The following is a 25,340-nucleotide window of genomic DNA, read 5'->3' as shown; positions in this document are numbered from 1 at the left end:
ACCTGTGCCCAGCGTCGCCTTCCTGGCACTTGTGCCCGTGACATGTGTAAGGATTTTCGAGCAAGATCGTTGCCAGTGCCCCTGGACTGGCTCTTGTGCGGGTGGCACATAAAATACACCATTTTGAGCGTGGCCGTTGCCAGTACCGCCTGACTGGCCTTCGTGCGGGTGACACGTAAAAGCACCCACTACACTCTCTGAGCGGTTGGCGTTAGGAAGGGCATCCAGCTGTAGAAACTTTGCCAAATCAGATTGGAGGCTGGTGTTGCCATCCGGTTTCACCAGTCCTCAGTCAAATCGTCCAACCCATGGAAAGCGGACGTTAAAGGATGACGATGATGACTTCCATAGTTATTGCTCTGATGAGCTTTCAAGACGTTTAAATGTGTCACATGTTTCTTTTCCCGGGGTTGTCATTTCTCTATTGAGGTCCCTGTTAGTCGCAAGTCCTTTTATTCTAATAGCTTTTTCCTTCAAACTGCTGGTCTGTGGAACTCACAGCCATCTTCTTGTTTTTCTCTGCTCTGTGATATCCAGTCCTTTAAGCTTTCTGCTAAGACATCTTCTGAGTTTGTAGGCCCCCTTATTTTCATTCTTAGCAGTCCCTTAACACTTTGATATTCAAACTGTCCAGATCAGGTCTCTCACACCTACCCTGCAATGTCATTCTAAAAATAAACAATCACCTCATTGAATTCTCAAAGCTACATGATAACGTATGATGAATTCGAAATAATTTGAATAAATAAGGATTACATTTGACAGAATAAACTGAATGTTAAAGGGTAAGCTGGCCTCAAGCCTTGTCTTGGACAAAATCATAGATAAATAAAAACAAAAAAAAACAAAACAAAGGAGATGACAAAAGAACACAACAAATTGTTTTTTACCCCAACCCTGGGGAAATAATTTTCCAATGGGTGATAGTAGTTCAGAAAACCTTTCTATTGCTCTTTTCTCCACATTCTTTAATATTATCTTAACTTTCACGTGCTGTCAGTAATACAATGTTTGGTAGCTTGAAACAATTCGTAATTGTCTTATCAAGGACAAGCAATAAGTCAACAAATGTTGTTGAAGGCAATGTCTTTTATGCACTCTTAAGTCTCTTGATTGTCTGATTTGCAATCACGGCACTGTTGTGGGTTGTATTGTTGTTGTTGTTGTTGTCGTCGGCTGGTTTGAGGTGATAACTGGTTGAGTTGCCAAAGGAAAATATATATTTCTCAGGCTGCATCAAGTAACAACTAACAACAACCACAAACAATTAACGTTATTTTATTATTGCACTTAGAGTTTTAACTGTGGTGGTCTTTTAAAAATACTAACTCTAATAATTACACACTGGGAGAGACATACTGCTTGGAGTTTATGGCAAGCTTACTAATACAGCTGTGGAGGTGCAATGGCCCAGTGGTTAGGGCAGTGGACTCGCGGTCATAGGATCGCGGTTTCGATTCCCAGACCGGGCGTTGTGAGTATTTATTGAGCGAAAACACCTAAAGCTCCACAAGGCTCCGGCACGGGATGGTGGCAAACCCTGCTGTACTCTTTCACCACAACTTTCTCTCACTCTTACTTCCTGTTTCTGTTGTGCCTGTAATTCAAAGGGTCAGCCTTGTCACACTGTGTCACGCTCAATATCCCCGAGAACTACGGTAAGGGTACACGTGTCTGTGGAGTGCTCAGCCACTTGCACATTAATTTCACGAGCAGGCTGTTTCGTTGATCGGATCAACTGGAACCTTCGACGTCATAAGCGACGGAGTGCCAACAGACAGAACAACAACACTGATGCAGCAATCTGTGGCTGATCCGTCATGACTGGAAAATAATTGTGCTATGTTTGTGGCTACAAAAATTCCTGTCTAGTATCAGACATCTGTTTTAACCAGCTGGATGTGGCAAGAATGGAGACACAATGCAAGGCTGCCTCACCATTCCAATTACCACCAAAAACTGTTTTTTTATAGGGCACAAGAAGATTCTAGAAGATTGAATCATGCAATGGCTTGATGCTGATTGGTTGCTTAATAGACCCATCATGTGAAACTACCATAGTTTGATTGTGATGTTTGACTGACTTTCTAGTGGTTTGGTCTCAAATCGCTGCTACAGCAGTTTCGTCTCAGAGGGATTGAACTGAAAACCATATCATTGAGAAGTGTGTTTCTTAACCACACAGCCATACTTGCACCACAATATCGATTGCAATAAATACAAAATGCAATATTGTTAACATTGTTGCAATTTTTTGTTGTTTTTATTATCTGTATTTGCATTGCAAAGATTTTCTTAACCCTTTTAGATGCCAACCCACAAGAGACTGCCTCTGTTTCCACGATGCAAACTTCCTGTTTTGAATTGACCGAAATTAAAAACCTTCCATCAAAATTTCATGTTAATTTATGTTCCAGATGTCAGATTAATAATGACAAAGTTATTTTATAAAATTCTTTGTTATTTTCAAAATTTATTGAAACAAAGGCAATCTATTTTAACAGAAATCTGGTAACAAAAAGATTCTTTCTAGGTCTAATTATGATCTATTGATTTTTGAACAAACTAGGAAACTAATAATTAAAATATTGGCAGTTTGAATCTTCTTTTTCTTTTTAATTGACAGTGTTAATAATTGTTTCTAATTTAAGCAAAAGGCCAACAATTATGAAGAAAGGCGGTTAGCCAATACCATTGGCCCCAGTATAAAACTGGTATACTTTATCAGTCCCAGAGGGATGAAAAAAAAAACAATGATCTCAGCAGGATTTGAACTCAGAATGTAAGGCATTTTTTTCCCCCAATGCTCTACAGATTCTGCTAATCCACCATCCTAAATTACTGTATAATAATAATAATAATAATAATAATAGTCCTTTCTACTGCAGGCTTGAAATTTGGGGGAAGAGATTAAGTTGATTACATCGACTCCAGTGTATAACTGGTTCTTATTTAATTGACCCCAAAAAGGATGAAAAGCAAAGCTGACCTTGGTGGAATTTGAACTCAGAACACAGCAATGGGCAAAATGATAATAATAATAATAATTCCTTGTACTATAGGCATAAGGTTTGAAATTTTATGGGAGGGGGTAGTTGATTACATCAATCCCAGTTTTACCTAAAATACCTTGCAGCTGGATTGAACCTAATACCATCAGGTTGCAAAGCATGCTTCTCAACCACACAGCCAATTTCTATCATTTTCTCCCCTTCATCATTTTTTTTTTCTTCTCATTCAGTGACATTTCTCAATGTTGCCCAATTCTTTCAACCATTTTCACATTATCCCTTTGCTTTTTAATTTAACAGCTCACTGCAGAAACATGGCTTGCAAGTCCTCCATTCAGGTGATTTTTCCCTGAGTCATCATCCCACCCTTGTAACTTTCTTACCTTCCATTGATCCTTCCATGCACATGATAGTCATCCCCTTTTTCCGTTTTTTACACAATTCTGGGTGGAGGCACAATGGCCCAGTGGTTAGGGAAGCGGACTCGCAGTCATAGGATCGAGGTTTCGATTCCCAGACCAGGCGTTGCTCCACGAGGCTCCGGCAGGTGATGGTGGCCGAACCCTGCTGTACTCTTTCACCACAACTTTCTCTCACTCTTACTTCCTGTTTCTGTTGTGCCTGTATTTCAAAGGGTCAGCCTTGTCACACTGTGTCATGCTGAATATCCCCGAGAACTACGTTAAGGGTACACGTGTCTGTGGAGTGCTCAGCCACTTGCACGTGAATTTCACGAGCAGGTTGTTCCGTTGATCAGATCAACTGGAACCCTCGTCGTCGTAAGCTACAGAGTGCCAACACACACACAATACTGGATGTCCATTGACTCTCCTGGGTTCTTCTACCCTTAGACTGTGTCCATGCTGAGGCACCACCTTGAAGAACTTTTACTCAAATGAATTAACCCCAGTACTTTTTTTTTTTAATTTTTGTTGGAACCCGGTACTTATTCTATCAATTCCTTTTGCTGAACTGCTAAGTTATGGGGGACAAATACATACATAAATTTTGTCATCTCTTATTACTGCTCTGTACCCAACTAACACTTCATTTAGAAGCATGCGTATATTGAGTTCTACACCAGGTTATATTGGTAAAGCAATGCCTGAGTAATCATGCTAGTGGCATGTAAAAGCACCCACTACACTCTTGGAGTGGTTGGCATTAGGAAGGGCATCTGGCTGTAAAAACGAAGCCAAATCAAACTGGAGCCTGGTGCAGCTACTCCAACTTACCAGTCCCAATCAAACTGTCTAAGCCATGTCAGCATGGAAAACGGACACTAACTGATTATGATATGATGATACACGATAGGCTTCTTTCAGTTTCCGTCTACCAAATCTATTCACAAGGCTTTGGTTGGCCCAAGGTGCCTCATCTTTGTTGGGTTTTGTTTTCTGTTATCCTACAGGATGTCCAATAATAACCCTCCTCACCAAGCACGCTTAGTGGGATTGCCGGTTTTAGAGATATGTAGTGGTGATGAAGTATCCAGGTGGCCCCTCAAGATATGACGTGTGTAGAAACGAGTGGGGCTCAGAGGAACTAGGTGTGGTTGGGGACGGGGTTTGCAAGAGTGAATGATGGGTGGGGGGGCAGGCATGAAGAAGAGTGAGAGACGGGAGCGGGTAGGTTGGCAACAACTAATATGCGTGTGCGTGTGTGTGTACACATACGTACACGCACACAACCATGAATTCCTTTGCACCGTCTCTCAAAACATACTCTTATATAATGTCACGAAAAACCACTTTGAAAACATATATATAGTAATGTCTCCCACTCGCGCGCAACACGCAGTCACCCACACACACATTCTTTTACATACGTTCTGATACAAACACCTACACACACACGTATACGTGCACACTCATTGTGATAAGTATAAACAACAGATCCTCTCTCAACATCTTGTCCTAAAAAATTCCCATTCTTACATCATCACTCCCCCCTCTTTCTCTTTCCATCTCCCACCTCTCTCTCTCTCTGTCTCTCTTTCTCTCTGTGTCTTTGTGTGTGTCTCTCTCTATCTCTCTCTCTCTCTCTCTGCCGCTGAACTAGAATCAATGGGGTTGGTGGGTAGGGTACTTGTAGTAAAAGTTGGCTGCTGTCATAATAGCTGCGTTAACGAATGTGTGTGTATGTATGTGTGTGTGGTGTTATTTAATGGTGATGTTGGAGGTGCAGGTGGTGGTGGTGGTGGTGACGTTGGTGTACTTCAAGCTACAGTTTTTTCAACTATATTTGGCCGACACGCGTACACACATTCTTATACACGTTTACACACATTGACACGCGTACGTAAACACACTCTGATGCGCACACATTGACACCTACTCATAAACACTCTTGCACACAAGAGCACACACGCATACAAGCACACAAACACACGCAAACACATACACAACGCTAAAAACACGTGTTAAGAAATCAGCGAAGTGTTTCACAGAGCGATTACAGGGAGTTCCATTTCTTCGAATTAAGAACAACCGATTCCATGACAACTCCATACACTTTTCCCCCAATCTATTTGTAAACAAGTGTTGATCTTTAATCTTATTTTTTTCTATGTGTTTGTGTGACATAATATAGATTTTGTCTACCACAAGGTATGTAACTTCTTTGATGGCTGAAAAATTTTTCGATTTTATTGATATACATAAAAATATATATATAATAATATATGATAATATATGATAATATATATGCCATTATATTCAGATTATTATTGCCTTCATTTTATATATTTTCTTCTCTCTATAAATACATATATGTCGATAGTAGTTATTTTAGATGTGTTCATTACGTCCCATATTCTCTGTAGTGTCTTTTTTCTGCTCTACTCCACAGAATTTTTGTTAAAAGTGTTTTAATAATAGTAAGAAACTTAACTCAGTGTTGTATCTAATGAACAGAAGAATAACTTTTTTTTAATGCATTAAAATCGTGTTCGTTTGTCTTGTACAAGCAACCAGTTACAGAATGTTATATATAAAATCTATTTCTTTCGAATTTATGTCCTTTATATATTTTTACTCCGTTTTCTTTCGACTATGGATAAAAATAATTGGTAAATGTGGAGAATCGCGGCGTAAATTTGTCTTAAAGGAAAAAAAATGTAGGAAATGTATAAAAATATCGTGGCATATTTGAAATAACGAAACGAAAAATTACTGGGTTTTTTTTTTTTTTTGAAGGAGAAAAACTTGCATGTTAAAAGCACATTACGAAGAGGTTGGGAAATCATTTAGCTGAACTTATAATTATTTAATTAGAAACGACATTAGAAAAAAATAAAACATTTAGATGTAATAATAATAATGATCAGCAATATTTTCATTTTAAAAACGTGTATATTACCAGAAAAAAATACATTAAGGAATTTAGAAGTATTTAATTAGTAACAGCATTAAAAACTCATATTAATTATAAGATGCAATGATGTGTGAGAGTCAGCAGAAATTTCCAAAAGATCCAATTAGTAAACAGTATTTTTGTTTTCGTTTCAATATTTCAAGTAAACCTTAATGTTTTTTTATATATTCTCTCTCTCACACACTCACTCTCTCTTTTTCTCTGTCTCTCGCTCACTCTTTCTCGTTCTCCGTCTTTCTTTTACTATCTTTATTTCATTCCCTCTTTTTCTCTCTTTTCTCGCCTTTTCTCTTTCTTCTCTCCCTCTCTCCTTCTCTCTCTCTCTCTCCAATTACGCCGCAATTCTCGCGTTTTTGCCTGTAATAAACTTACTAACTTTCCAAAGAAATAGTCAAACAAAAATTTAGTTACATGGTTCCAACTGAAGTCGTGTATGACCAAGTTTATCTTTACGTGTAAACACTTGTCGTGCAATGCTGTTTGGTAATCTAATACACGTTTACAAAATACCAACTGCATCAACGATTCTGTTAAACTGTTTCGATGGCCAATTGAACATTCCTCAACACTAAACAGACTATATTAGATAACTATTATATTATTTTGTGCATACAATTAGATATACGACTCCTATTATATGAGTTAGAGCTTCACATAGATTATCATTATCCAGTCGGCTTCCAGCATAGTGGTTAGTCTAATGTTGTACTTAGCAGTGTTACAAGTTATGAGCATATACAGAGCATATGGAACAGTACAACACCGGTATAAATATTTAGTGTCTACGTACGTTCTACCATTGCCGTTAATTGGAACTCAGCATTTGGTTTTCCAAATGCATTTCGATGCCAAAGTGCAATGGATCATAAGGGGAACACTTTATCCAAATAAACTTGGAACATTCAATGCTGAGCTCCAATTAACTACAATGATGAAACGTACGTAGGAACTAAATATTTATACTAGTGTATCTCAATTTCCACCAATTATTATAACTATGATACAAGGCCTGAAATCTTTGTGGGGAAGGGGACTAGTTGATTACATCGACCCCAGTACCCAACTGGTACTTATTTTATCGACCCTGAAAGGATGGAAGGCAAAGTCGACCTCGGCAGAATTTGAATTCTGAACATGAAAGTGGACAAAATACTGCTAAGCATTTTGTCCTGTATGCTGAGGGTTCTGCCAGCTTGTCACCTTAATAATGATGGACTCTCCCATCAGAGATGATGTACGAATGTTCAGCTTTTGCCGAACAACCTGCACAAATGATTTATTTATAGTGATCAAATGTATGTGCTGCACATTATTTCACTCCGTCCATCAGATCAATATTGCCTGAACGGGTGCACAGGGTGCCACATGTCAGGTGTCGATTTGATCGCAGAGCGACACATGATTAAGTATTTTGCTCAAGAACACAACACACCATTAGGTCTAGGAATTGAAACCATGATCTCATGATCATGAGTACAACACTGTAACCACTAAGCTATGCACCTTCACAATAATAATAATAATAATAATAAGAGCACTCAGAGAGAGAAAACCTCCGCCAACGCAACACCAACATCCTCTCAATGATTTACCGGAGATGATTTTTCAAATGAGAATATCTGAAATAAAATCCTTTAATGAATATCATGAGATCTTTTGGTTTTCTCTTAAATTCCGGTCTTCCTTTAGTAATCCTGTTGTTTTAGATCAATATATATATATGTTGTTGTACTTGGGGATGGTCATATTGCCAGTTTAGCCAATAAAAACACACGCACTGTATATTTGGTGTTAATTTGCTTCAGCTTTATATTACATTAATCTTATTTCGGCCAGAGTTCTTTCATCACACTTCTGTGACCTCATCAGTGGTCCTTTGTTTCCTTCCTTCTTATGTGTGTCTCACCTTGCTAAATATCAGCCATTTTGCATCAAAAATCTTGCAAAACAAATATGTAAACGGAATATATATATAATTATTGACCTAAGCAGAATTTGAACTCAGATCGTAGCGATGGACAAAATACCATTAAGCATTTTGTCCAGCGTGCTAATGATCCTGCCAGCTCACGACCTTAATAATAATAATAATAATAATAATAATAACAATAATAATAATAGTCGACCAAAGCCTTTTGAATGGATTTGGTAGACGGAAACTGAAAGAAGCCCATCATATATATATATATGTATGTATATGTTTGTGTGTCTGTGTTTGTCCCCCCCCCCCCAACATCGCTTGACAACCGATGCTGGTGTGTTTACGTCCCCCGTAACTTAGCGGTTCAGCAAAAGGGACCGATAGAATAAGTACCAGGCTTACAAAGAATAAGTCCTGGGGTCGATTTGCTCAACTAAAGGCGGTGCTCCAGCATGGCCACAGTCAAAATGACTGAAACAAGTGAAAGAGTGTGCTAACAATTCTGCCAGGTCTCCCCCTTATAAAATTCCAACATACTCTCACCTGACCCATATAAGTAATCATGGACAAGTAGACTTTAAAGTGACTGTGATCATGACACTGTAACCTGGTGGTAAGCCTCAGGGTTTGTGCCAATTGGCCTTGCAGTTCTAGACTGAGCTACATATTTGATGATCAACACCAACAATTCTAAGTGGGTAGTCTCCGCTTTGATACTCTTCTTAGCAGAGATAATCATTAATATCTGAGTTGTTAATTAATTAGATAAGTAACGACAGGCATGCTTGTGACAAAATAGGGACATTAGCTAATTAGTTCAAATATTAATCGTATAAATATGTCTGATGATGCCAACCCATTACGCCATCTGTTCACTCCAATCTAATACAATTTATATATTTATACATAAGGGGTTAGAGGTTAAAGTTAGGCTTTAGAGTTTTGTGTCCGGGTTTATGACTAGGTGTTAAAAGGGATAGGTATGATTGGAAAACTGAAGTTGAATTGAAATTTCTTTATACATAGGTACAAGTAATATTTTTAGAGCTTGTGCAAAAAAAACTAACAGAACCTCAATAAGTGATGTTATCTCAAGAGAATTACCAATGTAAATGGCGGCTATTTTAATTAAATACTGTCTCAATTGCATATACTGGATTTTTATTCAGCTGAGCAACTATTTGCAACATCAGTGAATGCTTTATTTAATTTTCCCCTATGTTAGTGATGATGAATTCTCATCCAAGCATGTGATTAGCTGTGAGTGTGCATCACTGAAAAGTCCTGAAAAGGTCAAAATGCATCTGGCCTTTTTGCTGGCCACTGCTGGGACAAATTTTTGTCTCCCTCTGATATGTGTGTATGTTTGTGTGTGTGTGTATATATATATATATATGTATATATATATATATCTTTATATATATCATAAATATACAGGGATTAGCAGGACACGGACACACACACACACACACACACACACACACACACACACACACAAACACATTCATTGGATGGATGGACAGACAGACAGATAGATATGTACACAAGTATGAAAGCAGAGTCAACAGAGAAGAGTTATAACCTGGTGAAATCTCCTGAAGGTTTAAATGCAGAAGGGAACCCAGGAGTCATGAGCTGGATGTGGCCCAGCCCCCTAGAGTGTAAGAAGTTAAGGGCTGAAACACTTACCTGAGCAGCATTTCTTCTCAGCAGACCTTCTGCTGTTCACCTCTCTCTCGAGTGTCTTACCACCATTGTGCATTATTTCCTTGATGTCGAAATAAAAGCCTCATACCATATGTACTGTTTATAACGATCACTTATAGCTTATCGCTACCACATTGATTTATTGACGGATAGAGAACATAACCAAAGCCAATGCTACATGTCCTCCTACCGTACTGTTTATTTATAATTCTCTGCAGTATTTGAATTTATATATTCTCTTCAGTCTTAGCATAATTGTATGCTAATAGATTCTTTGGAAAATTTACAGGAGTGATGGATGCAGTGAAATGTCGTTTGTTGATGATGATGGTGGATGTACTGTCACGTTTGTTTTTCTTTCGTGTGTTTTCATTTTATGTATGTGTATGTAAGCAAGCATACCCTCAAAGTTACAGTAAAACCTGTAACTAGCTATATAACCATTTCCTTTAGTATATCTTTGTACTGAATCCTTCACATCATCATCATCATCATCAACTCTCCTCTTTCATCTTCTGCTAACAGTATCACCCTGTTGTCTTTCTATATATATGTATATATATATATATATATATATATATATATATATATATATATATATATATATATATATATATATATAGGTGCAGGAGTGGCTGTGTGGTAAGTACCTTGCTTACCAACCACATGGTTCCGGGTTCAGTCCCACTGCATGGCACCTTGGGCAAGTGTCTTCTCCTATAGCCTCGGGCCGACCAAAGCTTTGTGAGTGGATTTGGTAGACAGAAACTGAAAGAAGCCTGTCGTATGTATCTGTATATATATATATATATATATGTGTGTGTGTGTCTTGGTGTGTCTGTGTTTGTCCCCCCACCATCGCTTGACAACCGATGCTGTTGTGTTTACGTCACCGTAATTTAGCGGTTTGGCAAAAGTGACCGATAGAATAAATACTAGGCTTACAAAGAATAAATCCCGGGGTCGATTTGCTCGACTAAAGGCGGTGCTCCAGCATGGCCACAGTCAAATGACTGAAGCAAGTAAAAGAGAAAGAGAATATATACATATATATATATATATATATATATATACATATATATATATATATATATATATATATATATACGTATATATATATATATATGTGTGTATGTATATTTATATATATACGTATATATATATATATATATATATATATATATATATATATATATATATATATGTGTGTGTATGAGAATGAGAGAGAGAATAACAGGAAGCAATTTCTGGTATTTCATTTATTTCATATCCAGATCATTGAGAAGGGAGTATTTCTTGTGGAGTTCCGTTATCACCTGTATGATGTTTTTCTCTTTATAAATAGGTAGATGCAAGCATAGCTGTGTGGTTCTGGGTTCAGAACCACTGTCTGGCACCTTGAGCAAATGCTTTCTTATATAGCTTCAGGCTGACCAAAGCTGTGTGAGTGGATTTGGTAAATGGAAACTAAAAGAAACCCATAATGTGTGTGTGTGTTTGCATCTTTGAGATCAACATTCAACACTTCATCCCATGCCTTCCTAGGATTCCATCAACCTTCAGTTTCCTGCTCTTCTGTATACAGTTGTATCTCCCGAACACATCCCATGCCCATACCAGCAGACATTGTGACTTGACAAACAGTACAAACCCCCTGGTAGACACAATATCTTCAATCAACAACATCATGATATTGTATACTGTGCGACATCTATAATAATAATAGTAATAGTAATAATAATAATAATAATAATAATAATAATAATAATCCTTTCTACTAAAGGCCCAGGGCCTGAAATTTTGGGAGAGGGGCTGGTTGATTATATCGATGCCAGTGCATAATTTGTACTTATTTCATCAACCCCGAAAGGATGAAAGGCAAAGTCGACTATGACAGAATTTGAACTCTGAACATAAAGATGGATGAAATGCCACTAAGCATTTTGCCCGACAGGACAATGACCGAAACAAGTAAAGGGTGAATGCGAGAAAATAACTGTCATTATTAAGCTGAAGTTTTGAACCTAAATCAAAGTGAAATTTTGATGGGCGGTTTTAAATTAGACCACTTTGACCGACCCTTTTTTCTGTTGAAATGCATTGTTTTAGTTTCAAATAATTTTGAAAATATTAAAGAATTATTTTTATCTTTTAAATAACTTTATCATTCTGAAGTTGGTGTTTGAAACATAAATCAACATGAAATTTTGATGGACGGTTTAAATTTAATAAAGAAAGCGGAAAATGAACCGAGAGAAAAATGCGGTATATGAGGAATCGGAAGACTTTTGTTGTAATTAATTTTGAAAATAATGAAGAATTTAGTAAAATAACTTTGTCATTATTAAGTTTAGAACATAAATCAATATGAAATTTTACAATATAGGTGCAGGAGTGGCTGTGTGGTGTAAGTAGCTTGCTTACCAACCACATGGTTCCGGGTTCATTCCCACTGCGTGACACCTTGGGCAAATGTTTTCTACTATAGCCTCGGGCCGACTAAAGCCTTGTGAGTGGATTTGGTAGACGGAAACTGAAAGAAGCCTGTCGTATATATGTATATATATATATATATATCATCATCATCATCATCATCGTTTAACGTCCGCTTTCCATGCTAGCATGGGTTGGACGATTTGACTGAGGACTGGTGAAACCGGATGGCAACACCAGGCTCCAGTCTGATTTGGCAGAGTTTCTACAGCTGGATGCCCTTCCTAACGCCAACCACTCAGAGAGTGTATGTGTATGTTTGTGTGTCTGTGTTTGTCCCCCCCCCCCCCAACATCGCTTGACAACCAATGGTGGTGTGTTTACGTCCCCATAACTTAGCGGTTCGGCAAAAGAATAAGTCCCAGGGTCGACTTGCTCAACTAAAAGGTGGTGCTCCAGCATGGCCGCAGTCAAATGACTGAAATAAGTAAAAGAGTAAAAGAGAAGAGTAAAGAGTAATATGAAAACCACTTCAAAACAAGAAGTTTTGTATCAGAGGAATCAGGATTGGTCTCAGGTGGCTTTGGTGTGAAAATGGTTAAGGTTTTGTGTTTAGCTTTGCTGTCTTAGCAAACTCTGCAGATGATTGTCTTTCTCAGATATAATGGCTTTGTCTTTAGTCTCACACACACACACACAGACACATGTGCGCATGCATGCTAGACTTCTCTATAAATTTCATCTACCGAATTCCATTGAAAACCTAAGATTAGGCTTGTGTTTCTGAATATACGGCACATTCCTTCACCAGTGGGATGGCAATGTTTTGGCAGAGAATGGATCACTTCAGAATGGGGTGAGTAACAAATGAATAAAACTGGCCATAAATAAAGTTTTAATTACAACATCTTCTGAATGGCTATGTGGTTAAGATTGCCTCCCAATTATGTGATCTTCGGTTCGGCTCCACTTTTCAGCACCATAGGGCAACTGTCTTCTGATATACTTTAACATCACCACCAGGTGTCTTGGATGCCTTTTGAGCTCACTCTGTTGCAAGAATTCAGACCAGGTCTCTGGTTTGAGAATACCTTCTTCCCTCCTCACAAGTCTTGGAGGCCCTTTAAAAGGTCAAAAGCACAACCTTCTCTCCTGATTAACCCCTTGACATTCAGATTACTCTGTCACATGTAATGCAAATTTTATCACATTGTTTTGAATTAGTGGTGAGTAGCTTGCTTACCAACCACATGGTTCCGGGTTCAGTCCCACTGCGTGGCACCTTGGGCAAGTGTCTTCTACTATAGCCTCGGGCCGACCAAAGCCTTGTGAGTGGATTTGGTAGACGGAAACTGAAAGAATCCCGTTGTATATATGTTTGTGTGTCTGTGTTTGTCCCCCCACCATTGCTTGACAACTGATGGTGGTATGTTTACGTCCCCATAACTTAGCGGTTCGGCAAAAGAGACCGATAGAATAAGTACTAGGCTTCCAAAAGAATAAGTCCTGGGGTCAATTTGCTCGACTAAAGGTGGTGCTCCAGCATGGCCGCAGTCAAATGACTGAAACAAGTAAAAGAGTAAAAGAGTAACTCATAGCATTGAGATTTCAATGATGCGATTGTATGTTTTTAGAATGACATTGTAGGGTAGGCGATAGAGGCTGGGTATGGCCAGTCTAAATATAAAACAGGTAGAATATTTTGGCCAGGTATAGCAGGCTTAAATGCTGAAGGGTACAAAGATTAAAGAAAAATGGTTAAAATGGCTTGCACTGAAACCAGTTCATTCACATTGTAAAAGGGAATCAAGGTGGAGAGGATCATTGAATTTACCAGAACTGTTTAATAAATCAAATCTCATTGAAATTCCAGAAATATAAGGTGCCATCTCTTTTTTTTCTTTTCTTTTTGCTGTTTTTCGTTTCTTTGCTTTTTTGTTTTCAAAGGATTTACATTAACCCTTTAGCATTCAGGTTATTTTGTCAAATGTGATGCTTATTTATTCACATTGTTTTGAATTAATCATTGCATTATCTTGTAGCTTAAAAGTTCTGATGATGTGATTGTTTTATTTTAAAAATGACATTGTAGGGTAGGTGTGAGATGCCAGATCTGGCGAGTTTGAACTTAAAACAGAGTATTTGGGCCAGATTTGGCTGGTTTAAATGCTGAAGGGTTAAAAGATGTGTAGTTGAGTGGGTTATGGTTGGATTTGAACTGAGATATTGCTTGAAGGAATGAAATTTGATGAAACTATTCAAAAAAAACCTAGGGGTGTATGCATAGCTGTGTGGTAAAAACAGTTTACTTCCTAACCACATTGTTTCAGGTTCTGTCCCATTGGTTTTGGTCATAAGGCTTTGGTCTATCCGGGGACTATAGTAAAAGACATTTGCCCAAAGTGCTGTTCAGTGGGACTGAACATGGAACAATATGGTTGCAAAGACAGCTTCTTAACCACACAACCATGACTGTGCCTGTCAGTATGAAAATATAAGAGAACTGGAAGAAGTAGAAGAAATCTGTCCTGTTTTGTTATTATTAGTTTAGAGTCAACAGATGAACCTAATTTAATGTGAAATGTCGATTTAACAAATACAGCTTTTTCCTTTTTTTTTCTTTCATTTTTGACTGAAAGTTTCAGAACACCAACTTAACTATATTATTGCCAGGAATTTATTGGCCAGTCTCATTCCCTGCTGCAGATAAAACAAAAACATCAGAATCAATATTTCGACCATTTATTTTGCTAGTCTTATTTTTCTTCTTTTCGTTTCATTATTTTCCTTCTTTTTCTTTCCTTCTCCCATGGAGAGAAATGTCCAACATTGGTTTAAAAAAAAAAAAATAACATTACTCTTGTCGGGATTTTACATTTTTCCACCCTCCGACGAGAAACTAACTGATTTTTTTTTTTTTTTTTTTTTTTTTTTTTTAATTGTTTGGTAACGACTAGGAACGAATGTCCGTTACATGTCGTTTTGTTTTGAGAGGTTAACCACTGCTGTTTTATGATAAACCTTCCATTTATAACCTTCTCCGCAGATACCGTATCTCTTGGCAAGGTTACAAAACCCTCGAAGAAGCTACTCTCGAGCCTTCAAGGTATTACTCCTTCAAACCCTGTTATTTTAATCCTCCTGACTGTAGCTTGCCTTGGTTTGGTTCATGAACTTACTACTCTCTGTGACTGAGTTTTATGTTGTTGTTCTCGTGGTTGTTGTTATATCTATTTATCTATATACATATATGTATATTTACATGTATGTATATATGCATATATATATATATATATTTACTTGTATGTATATATGCATATATATATATATATATATATATATACACATATATATATAAATGTACATATGTACATATATATGTGTATGTTTATATATGTGTGTGTATAAATGTATATGCATATATTGACATGTATACATATGTATGTGTGCATATATATATATATATATATATATATATATATATATATATATACATATATAAACATATATATATATATATATATATATACATATATAAACATATATATATATATATATATATATATATATATATATATATATATATATATATATATATATAAAAACATATATATATATATATAAATATATATAACAACTCTATTCTTTGCTTTTTCTTTTTTCTTTTTTTATTTCATTTTATACCTCCAACAGAAACCAGTTATTCTATTCTTATTCCACAGAGATTTTTTTTTCTCCTTTAGTTCTCAAATTTTTTGTTTGTCATCGAAGGTAGTTTTTTTTGTCTCTTTCCCCCCCCAAAGTAGTTGTCTTGCTTAGACTGCAGTTACCAAAAAAAAAAAAAAACTCTTTCAGTTTTTTTTTTTTAGCTTTGTTTTTTTTCTTTGTTTATTTTTCTTTTTTCTCTTTCTTTGCTCAAATCGTCAGGTTTTTCTTTTGTTTCAGATCTGGTGTTCTAAGCCTCTTGTAAGTTCCAAAAACTATTCAGATAAATATTGGTTTTTGTTATTATTTTTGGTTCTTTTTTCTTTCTTTTTTTTTTCGGATCTGTGCTTTTTTAAATTTATTTTTATCATTGTGCTGTATATTTACTGTTATGTTGCATGGTTTTATAAAATTTTTTATTTGGTTTTGGTTACATTGATGCAGTTATTGTTGTTTATATATATATATGTATGTTATGGGTGTATTTATATATATATGTATATATATATAAATTTATATTTAATTTGTAAAGTAAGTCAATATGTAGTGACATTTTATTATTCAAGTGCACCATGGTCTTCTTTGCAGATGTTTGTCATTTCATCTATCTATCTATACATTTATTTTATCGAAAAAAAAAATGGATGGAAAATAATTTAAAAATTCAATTTGTAGTTCTGGTGTGTATTTTGATGGAATATATATGTGTGTATATATATATATATATATATATATATATATATATATATATATATAATTCTATTTGCTTAAGCATGAATAAAATTGCTTGGAACAGTGGTAAAGAGTGTTCGGAAATTTTCATAGTGAGTGAGAGAGAGTGTGTGTGTACATGAATATAAACAAAATATATTTTTATGTATTTATATAGACATGCACACATACACATGTATGTATGTGTGTTTAAATGTACATGTGTGTGTGTGTGTGTGTGTGTGTGTGTGTGTGTGAGTGTGTGTGTGTACATATAAATGATGATGACTTGGCTGGCTAAAACTTTGAAGTTACTGTTAGTATTATTCTTGTTAAAAAATAATAAATTTGTACTCTACCAAATGTAATCCTTCAATTTAATGTAAAATTGTTTTTATTGTAACATAAAAACAAAATTTTATATATATATATATATATATATATATATATATACATATATATACATCAAGAATCTTGCACACGAAATACACATACGAAATATATATATATATATATATATATATATATATATAGAAATATATAACATGGTCTTTCGCTTATGAAGTATTGGTCAATGTATATATATATAATATATATATATTGTGCCTGTTTATATATTCCAAAGAAAATTCTATCCATGTGTTTAGCATGAAAGAAAATGAATGCAAAATATAATTTTTAAAAATATAAATAGTTAAACATGCAAAATTTAGTGTTAGCTTTTGCCTTTGAGATTTTAAGTTATATATATATACATATATACACATATATATGTGTGTGTGTGTGTATGTAGTTGTAGTATTTCAGGAGTAAATATAGCTCTAATAGTGGATTGGTTGAAAAAATAATAGTGACTGTGATGGTGATGAAGAGGAGAAGGCAGCAATAAGAAGAGGAATAGAAACTATTTGATGTAAACAAGCAGATAGAAAATCTGACGTTGAAATGAAAATCAATAGTAGAGCTAATAAAACAAGAAAATGTAAATGGATAAATAAATAAAAGAAGAAACTCACTATCCACAAAGTTCTTGGAGAATAAACTGCTGTATGTACTATAACGGTATCGGAATGCCTGACAATGACTTTCTTCCAAGTGTTTTTACACCTGTGTTGGCTGGTTCTGGAAATTTCTGCACGTGCTTTTAAATGCACGTGGACACCTTCTCTGTCTTTCTACCTCTTGTTTAAGAATCTAAACATGCTCGTTGATTGTTAATCTGGGAATGGAGGTGTTCTCTTGGAACTGGTGTGTGGGTGTGGAAGGGTTATTAGGGATTCAAATCGTGTAGAACTTGACTGAAGCTGGAATCACAGGAGGTGTTTGGAGTGCTACTCAGGAAATCTGCATGTTACGTTCAGCCTAAGTGTTAAAGAGAAATGACAGATATAAGAGGGGTGTCTCAATTATGAATGTTCCTTTGGAATGGAACTGTCTATCAATTGAATTATAGTGTTGAGAATTCCATAGACACTTGTACCTTTAATGCAGGGATCACCAAACTTTTTACACTGTAGGCCAGATAACTAAGAGAATGACAAGTGTGGGCCACATAACCATTTTGTTCATTACAATACAGTGAATACACAAAAAAAAAGACAGCCAACATATTTATTTACCAAAAAGTTACCAAAGAAGGTGACATTAGCAATAAAATAGTGATATCACACCCAGTGTGCACAAATCTGAATCTCCCAAACGAAGCAGCAAAAATGGATTATTGAGATTTGTGAAACTGGTGTTTAGCTTTTTAAGATATCACCAATATTGCTTTGGAGTTGCTGCATCCAACCAAGAGAATTGCTTTCAAATGTTCATCAGTCAACCTCGTTCGATGTGCTGACTTCACATTCTTCATTTTTGAAAATGTTTGCTCACAGACATAAGTTGTTCCAAACACTGATGCCGTACCAGAGACAAATGAACTCCCATTGTTGGTACTTACACAAAAGGCCTGTTTCCTGGTCTACATGGTGTATAGATTCCCAATCTTGATGGGATGCCAGTCGATTGGGATTACTCATTTTTGCCAGCAAAATGGACTGGAGCAATGTGAAGTGAAGTGTTTTGCTCAAGAACACAATGTGTCGCCCAGTCCAGGAAATGAAACTACAGTCTTACGATCATGAGGTCAGTATGCTAACCACTAAGCCACATGTCTCCGCAAAGACAGTGTAAGGTGTGAGTGAATCAGCTAAAGAGAGATATGGGGACAATGGAACACAATCCTGGTATAGAAAGAGAAAGATGAGATGCGGCGACTAACCTCATTAAGGTAGCCAACACCCTGTATGACAGCATTAACCAAATAGAGTAGAACACATGACAATATACAAGAGATGCAAAACAAAAAAAAAATAACCAAAAAACAATGCTGTGTCATTTCATTTTGATGTTAGTTATATATATATATATACATAGGATGTCCGTAAATTATCTTTAGAGCTTGAGAAATTCAAGAGAAAAAGAAGAATAAGGATATCTCAGCAGAGTTTGTTGGAAAACATAGACAAACAAATAAAGTTTTATTAGAAACATCAGAACACTTTCAAGTGGACTCCATTGGTTACATACAAGTTGATTGATGGATATCAACTTTGATGGATGGAATAAAATGTAGAAATTGTAGAGATAATTTATGAAAACCTTCTGTGTGTGTGTGTGATGAATATATATATATATATGTATTTATTTATTTATTTATTTATTTACAGTGTCCGTAAATTATCTTTACAATTTGAAAAATTCAGAAAAAACAAAAGAATAAGACTAACTCAGCAGAATTTATTGGAAAACAGGCAAACAAATAAAGTTTTATTAGAAACATCGGAATACTTTGACATAGACTGCATTGGTCGTTTACAACCTGCTGAGTTATACTTAAGTATATGCCAGCATGGAAAGTGGATGTTAAATGATGATGATGATGATGATCTCAATTCTTTTTCCTTGCAAAAGCTGCTCTTGTCACTTCCTGAAGATTAGCAATGAAAGGACTCTTTCACCCTCTCACCACCATCTCTGTCTCCCTTCCAGACACTCCCACCCATCCTCACATCATGTATCTCCCTCCCATAATGTATATAATGGGATAGCCATGTATCTTCTCTTATAGCAAGACACCTGTGCTTGTCCTTCAATCATTCTTAGCCATCAACACCTGGCATAAAGACACCTGCCCCCTTCTCAAATATGCTCCCACTTAGTCGAAGGTGTTTTTTTCCTTTTCCTTTCTTTACTTTTTCTTGCAAGTGACTTAACAGCTTCACTAGTGCCAGCGTTCATGAAAAAAAGCCCTCAGTCCACTCTGTAAAGTGGTTGGCACTAGGAAGGGCATCCAGCCATAGAAACCATGCCAAAGCTGGCATTATGGCCTGATGTATCTCTGCAGCTCATTGGACCCAGTGAAACCAGGCAACACATGCCAACATGATAAATGAACATTAGATAATGCTTTCTACTATAAGCACAAGGCTACCAATTTCAGGGGAGGGGGGCTAGTCAATTACATCGACCCCCAACTGGTTCTTATTTTATCCACCCTGAAAGGATGAAAAGTAAAGTCAACCTTGGTGGGATTTGAACTCAGAACATAAAGATTGACAAAATGCTTCTAAGCCTTTTGCCCAGCAATGATGACAATGATTATGATGATAACATTTTCTCCAGACTATTTCTGCTAGTTGCATCTATTTCCTAGACCCTGGATGGTGGTGACGGTGTTGATATTGTCTTAAAAATCATGACCTATATTTTATAGGTTCTCTCTCAGAAGTTAGCTTGTCTTTAGGGAAGTGTCTTTGTCTTTCTTTCTTATTGTCTTATGATCTACCTTGGCACAGTTTCAGCAACATGCATTCCATTGTTTCGTTAACTGAACTACCTGTTTAATCAATAAACTACTTAATTAATAATCTAACTTGAGCATTCTGTTGACATGTGCACTCAGGCTGACTCAGCACAAAACAGCTGGTGACAAAGATGAATGATTGAATTTAAGATATGTTCCAGCCAGCAGGCTTCTCTACAGTTTCTATGTACCCAGTTTTCCTTCATGAGTCTCGCATTCACCCAAAGAAGCTGTCTTTCTTCCTGTATCTTTACACCTGTTTCAGTCATAGGACTGTGACCATACTAAAGCACCATTTTGAAGGGTTTCTAGTCAAGCAAATTGACCTTGGTATTTATGTTTTTAAGATTAGTGGTTATTCTATTGGTCTTGTTTGCAGAACTGCTAAGTTACAGGGATGTAAGTAAACCAACACTAGTTGTGAAGTGGTAGAGAAACAAATACAAGTGCAAAGACATATATACACACACATACATACATATACATATTTACAACAGGCTTCAACATAGTTTCCGTCTATCAAATTCATTCACAGTGCATTGGTTGGTCTGGGTCTATAGTGGAAGACACTTGCCCAAGGTGCCATGCAATGGGACTGAACCTGAAATCACTGGGTTACAAAGTAAGCTTCTTAACTACACAACCTTCCTGCATCCAGTGAGGAAAAAAGAAATTAAAAGAAAAGAAAACACTTGCCCCAAATGCCTTATTGTGGGATTGAACTGGGGAACTTGTGATGACAAGCAAACTTCTTAACCACTTGGCCATGCTTGCAACCACCATTACATACATTTGGAGTAGGAGTAGGTTTTAAGAACAAGGTCTGTAAATTGAACAATTCCTTAAATTGTGTCACATCATTTGTCTTCTTCAAACACCACCATCAATGTATTATTTTGCTATCTGACTGACTAGATTTAAACTTTGTATCTATTATTTCTCTTTCTATGTCTTTCTCTCGCTGTTTTCTTTCATCTGTTTTGTTAATTTTCTCCAAAACTTCAAATGTAACATTCTTAAATACAAATAAAAACACTTCATAGAAAGTGTCAACAAGATTAATGCCTTTTGTTACCATATTTCTGTTGAAATACAATACACTACTTCTGTTTCAATTAATTTTGGGAAAATTACAAAGAATTTAGTAAAATATTTTTATCGTTATTATGTCAATTAACATGAAATTTTCAGAGAAGGTTTTAAGTTTTTAATTTAAATCACTTTAAAACAGAAACTTTGTATTGTATAGAGCCAGGGGTGGTCTCAGGTAGGTTGCTATGAAAAGGGTTAAAATTGACAAACAATTTTTCATTTGTGTTATATTGATGCATCTTAAATTTTGTGCAAAGTAAGAGAAAAAAGAGAAAGCAGATCTTTGAGAATAAACACTCGAAAATGGCTGATACTAAGAAAAAAACCCCCCATAAAATTGAAATAATTTCCATGCTACCTGAATTTAAATTTCAACAGATTGCTTTGGCTTTAGCAGATAAAAAATAAACGAATTGAGTAAATCCAACATTATTTCTCATCTCATTCTATCCATAAAAATATGTATGGACTCTGTCTTTTTTTTTTTTCCTTTCTTTCTGGCTTTGCCGACTTTGAAAGCTTATGTAAATCTGTGATTTCAGATGTTATAGAAGAATATCCGTTAAAGGGAGCATCAATGGTAGTGTTTGTCTTTGCCATGTACGTGTCGGATATCCGAATGTCATAACTGGAGGGTGATTATTCAATGCATTCATAAAGGCTCTTGTCTTTATTTTTAAATATTGATTGGTTGTTGATCAGTATATAATGTAAAACAACCTGAAAGCAGGAAAAAAAAAAAAAAAAGTTTGCCATTTTCCTAATGCTTGCTATGATAGCCTTAGCCTTCCTTCCTTCTTTGCAATTAAGGAAAAATTTTGGTGTCAGGATGAGAACGAAAAGGACAGGTTTTATTACAGCAGTTATTACAATATGGAAAAGATATTCCCAAGAGTAATGGTCTAAACACATGGAATAAGACTGAAGTTAGATAGGAAAGAGGGAGAGAGAGAGAGATTAAGTATTGAAGTTTTAAGCAGAGGAACAGCAGATAGCTGTCTTTCTTTATCTTTTGTTTGTCGAGGAATAATAGGATTTGGTAGGGAGTTGGATTGAGTTCTCAGAAAAGAGACACACTTGTAGAGTAGTAACTAAACAAAGCTTAGTAGTCTGCAGAATTGTTAACATGCCAAGCAAAATGCTTATCACCATTTCTTCTGGTTTTATGTTCTGAGTTCAGATTCTGCCAAGGTCAGCTTCGCATTTCATCTTTTTGGAAGTCATTAAAATAAGTACCAGTTGAGTGTTGGTGATAGGAGGGGCCTCCAACCATAGAAAATCAGCCATAGCAAAATCCAATGACGCATACAAATATGGAAAAGTATATAAACAAACACACTCACCCCCCCCCATATGCTTTTATTCTTTTACTATGTGGTCACTCAACCAGCTAGAAATAGCAACCAGCTCTCCAAGCACTAGTGAGATCACCAAGTGTCCACAAGACAAAGACTTCCCCTCCTCAACTGAGCAGGGTATCATATTGAAGAAGGTGAAAGTATGATAGAGGGGAAAGAACAAGTGTCTTGCTGAAGAAGAGATATTTAGCTTCTCCAACTGATAAGAGAGAAAGAGATGGTGAGGACAAACCCTTCAAAGCATGAGGTGAATATAAAACAGAGAGTAGGGAGAACTTGAAGAGCGGTTGGGTGTTTTTATGATAACCTCAAGCTGACTAGACATATTGTTGTTGATGTTTGCATACAGTGTTGCGTTACTATGGCGATCAAGTGCCAATTCTTTCAGAATCCATGACGGAAGCAAAACTCCTATGGCTTCACACATTTGGTTGTCAGAGAATTGATATGTTCAAAACCATATTAATTTAAGCAGAGTAGAATTTCTAGAACTAAAGGATATGACGGGGGAAATAATAACCGCTGTAATCTTTCTGACATGGACGGCTTCCATATTATTTTCATATGAACCTCTGTGTTTGCCTGCCATTTTGACAAGATTCTGAAATGCATTTGTTGTGATTTGAAGTTCTGCAGATTCTACAAAGTCAACCAAATAGGCACAGGTGTGGCTGTGTGGTTAACAAGCAACTGTGTAGCCTTGGGTTCAGTCCTGCTGCATAGCATCTTGGGCAAGTGCCTTCTACTATAGCCCCAGGCCAACCAAAGCTTTGTGAGTGGATTTGATACAGGGGAAACTGAAAGAAGCCCATCCTATATGTATGTATAACCACAGACGTGCTTTTCTCAGACTATTCTTTCCCTTCTCTAAACCTTTCCTGTTTATGATGAAGAGCCATTCTCAAAATATCACACACACCCTTCTTTTTATCTTGTACTGGGCATCAGCCTAATATATTCACTACGTATGTCCTTTTGACTTTTGTACTTTTTTAATTTTTATATATATACACACACACACACACATGCGCATGCACACACACACGTACAAACACACGTGTTTGTGTGCCCCTGTCTAGACATCATGTGATGGTGAAAAATATCACTTTACTTGAAAACAGGTGAGGGTGGGTGACAAGGAGAGCATCCAGCTGTAGAAAATGTGCCTCAGTAAACTCCATCTGACCCATACAAGCATGGAAAAGTAGACCTTAAATGATGATGATTTAGACGAACCACCTTACCGCATTGCTATCTAAGGCCTACAAATGCACATGCATGCTTGCATGCATGCATGCATCACATTGCGTGTTTGCGCATTATTCTTTTACTTGTGCAATTGATTAAAAAACAAAATATGTACTTAATTTAACTAATAAGTTTTCACTTCATTGTTATTGATTGAAAATCCATCAATGTTAACTTCAAATTGATGTATATGACAAGTTTGTTTTGTCTTTGATTTGGTTAGGGTTTTATCTGACTTCATTGACTTTTTTGACTTTGCTTTATTCGTATTCGACTTTCTGATAGGTTTTTATGAAACAGTTTGATTGTCGTGTAAATGTAAATGTTGCAAATCGAGAAAAAAACAAAAAGGCTCCCTCACTCACTCATTCACTCATTCGCTTGCTAACTCACTCGTTTTCCCTGCTGGCATGGGTTGGATGGTTTGACAGGAAAGCTGACAAGTCAAAAGCCTGCAACAAACTCCACTATCAGCTTTGGCATGGTTTTCTATGGCTGTCCTAACATCAGCCACTTTACAGAGTGGACTGGATGCTTTTGTACATGGTGGCAGCAGCAGCAGCAGTGAGTTCATTAAATAACTACTACTTACTCCTCAACTGAGTGGGGAAATGTTATTGAGGGAGGTGGCTTTCTACCAGCTGATGAGAGATTGAAGTATGAATGGAGGGACAGAAATAGGTGCTCTGCAGTAGAGATACATTGCTACCTCAGTTGGGGACAGAGAGAGAGAGATGTATATGTCCAGCCCTTTACCCTTGGAGCTCGTAACTAGTAATACTACTTCTTATAGTCATACATTTATTTGTGTGCGCACACACACACACACACACATAGTAGAATAAGAAATTAAAAGTCTTTGGTACAGTATTATGTATTTGAAAAAATGAATAGAAATGGCTTTACTGATAATTTTTCCACTTTAATAA

General features: G+C 36.3%; 1 protein-coding gene across 10 annotated transcripts in view; it reads left to right on the top strand.

The window, feature by feature from the left end:
* The window catches only part of LOC106869056 (serine/threonine-protein kinase Sgk1), a 213,220-nt gene that overhangs the window by 132,364 nt on the left and 55,516 nt on the right, over nt 1-25,340 (top strand). For 3 of the 10 annotated variants that reach the window (XM_089340070.1, XM_089340067.1, XM_089340073.1), the window contains one exon: nt 16,393-16,413. The exons of 3 other annotated variants lie outside the window; for them this stretch is intronic. In XM_089340070.1, coding sequence (XP_089196196.1) covers nt 16,393-16,413 — 21 coding nt within the window. Of the gene's footprint in view, nt 1-15,493; nt 15,554-16,392; nt 16,414-25,340 lie in introns of all 10 variants that reach the window. 4 more of the 10 variants (XM_089340066.1, XM_089340064.1, XM_089340068.1 and 1 more) reach the window with 2 other exon arrangements.

This window comes from Octopus bimaculoides, chromosome 23, assembly GCF_046866305.1.
Source record: "Octopus bimaculoides isolate indiv1 chromosome 23, ASM4686630v1, whole genome shotgun sequence".
NCBI lineage: Eukaryota > Metazoa > Mollusca > Cephalopoda > Octopoda > Octopodidae > Octopus > Octopus bimaculoides.
Note: the sequence above shows the minus strand (reverse complement) of the source record. Positions and strands in the feature narration are given on the sequence as shown.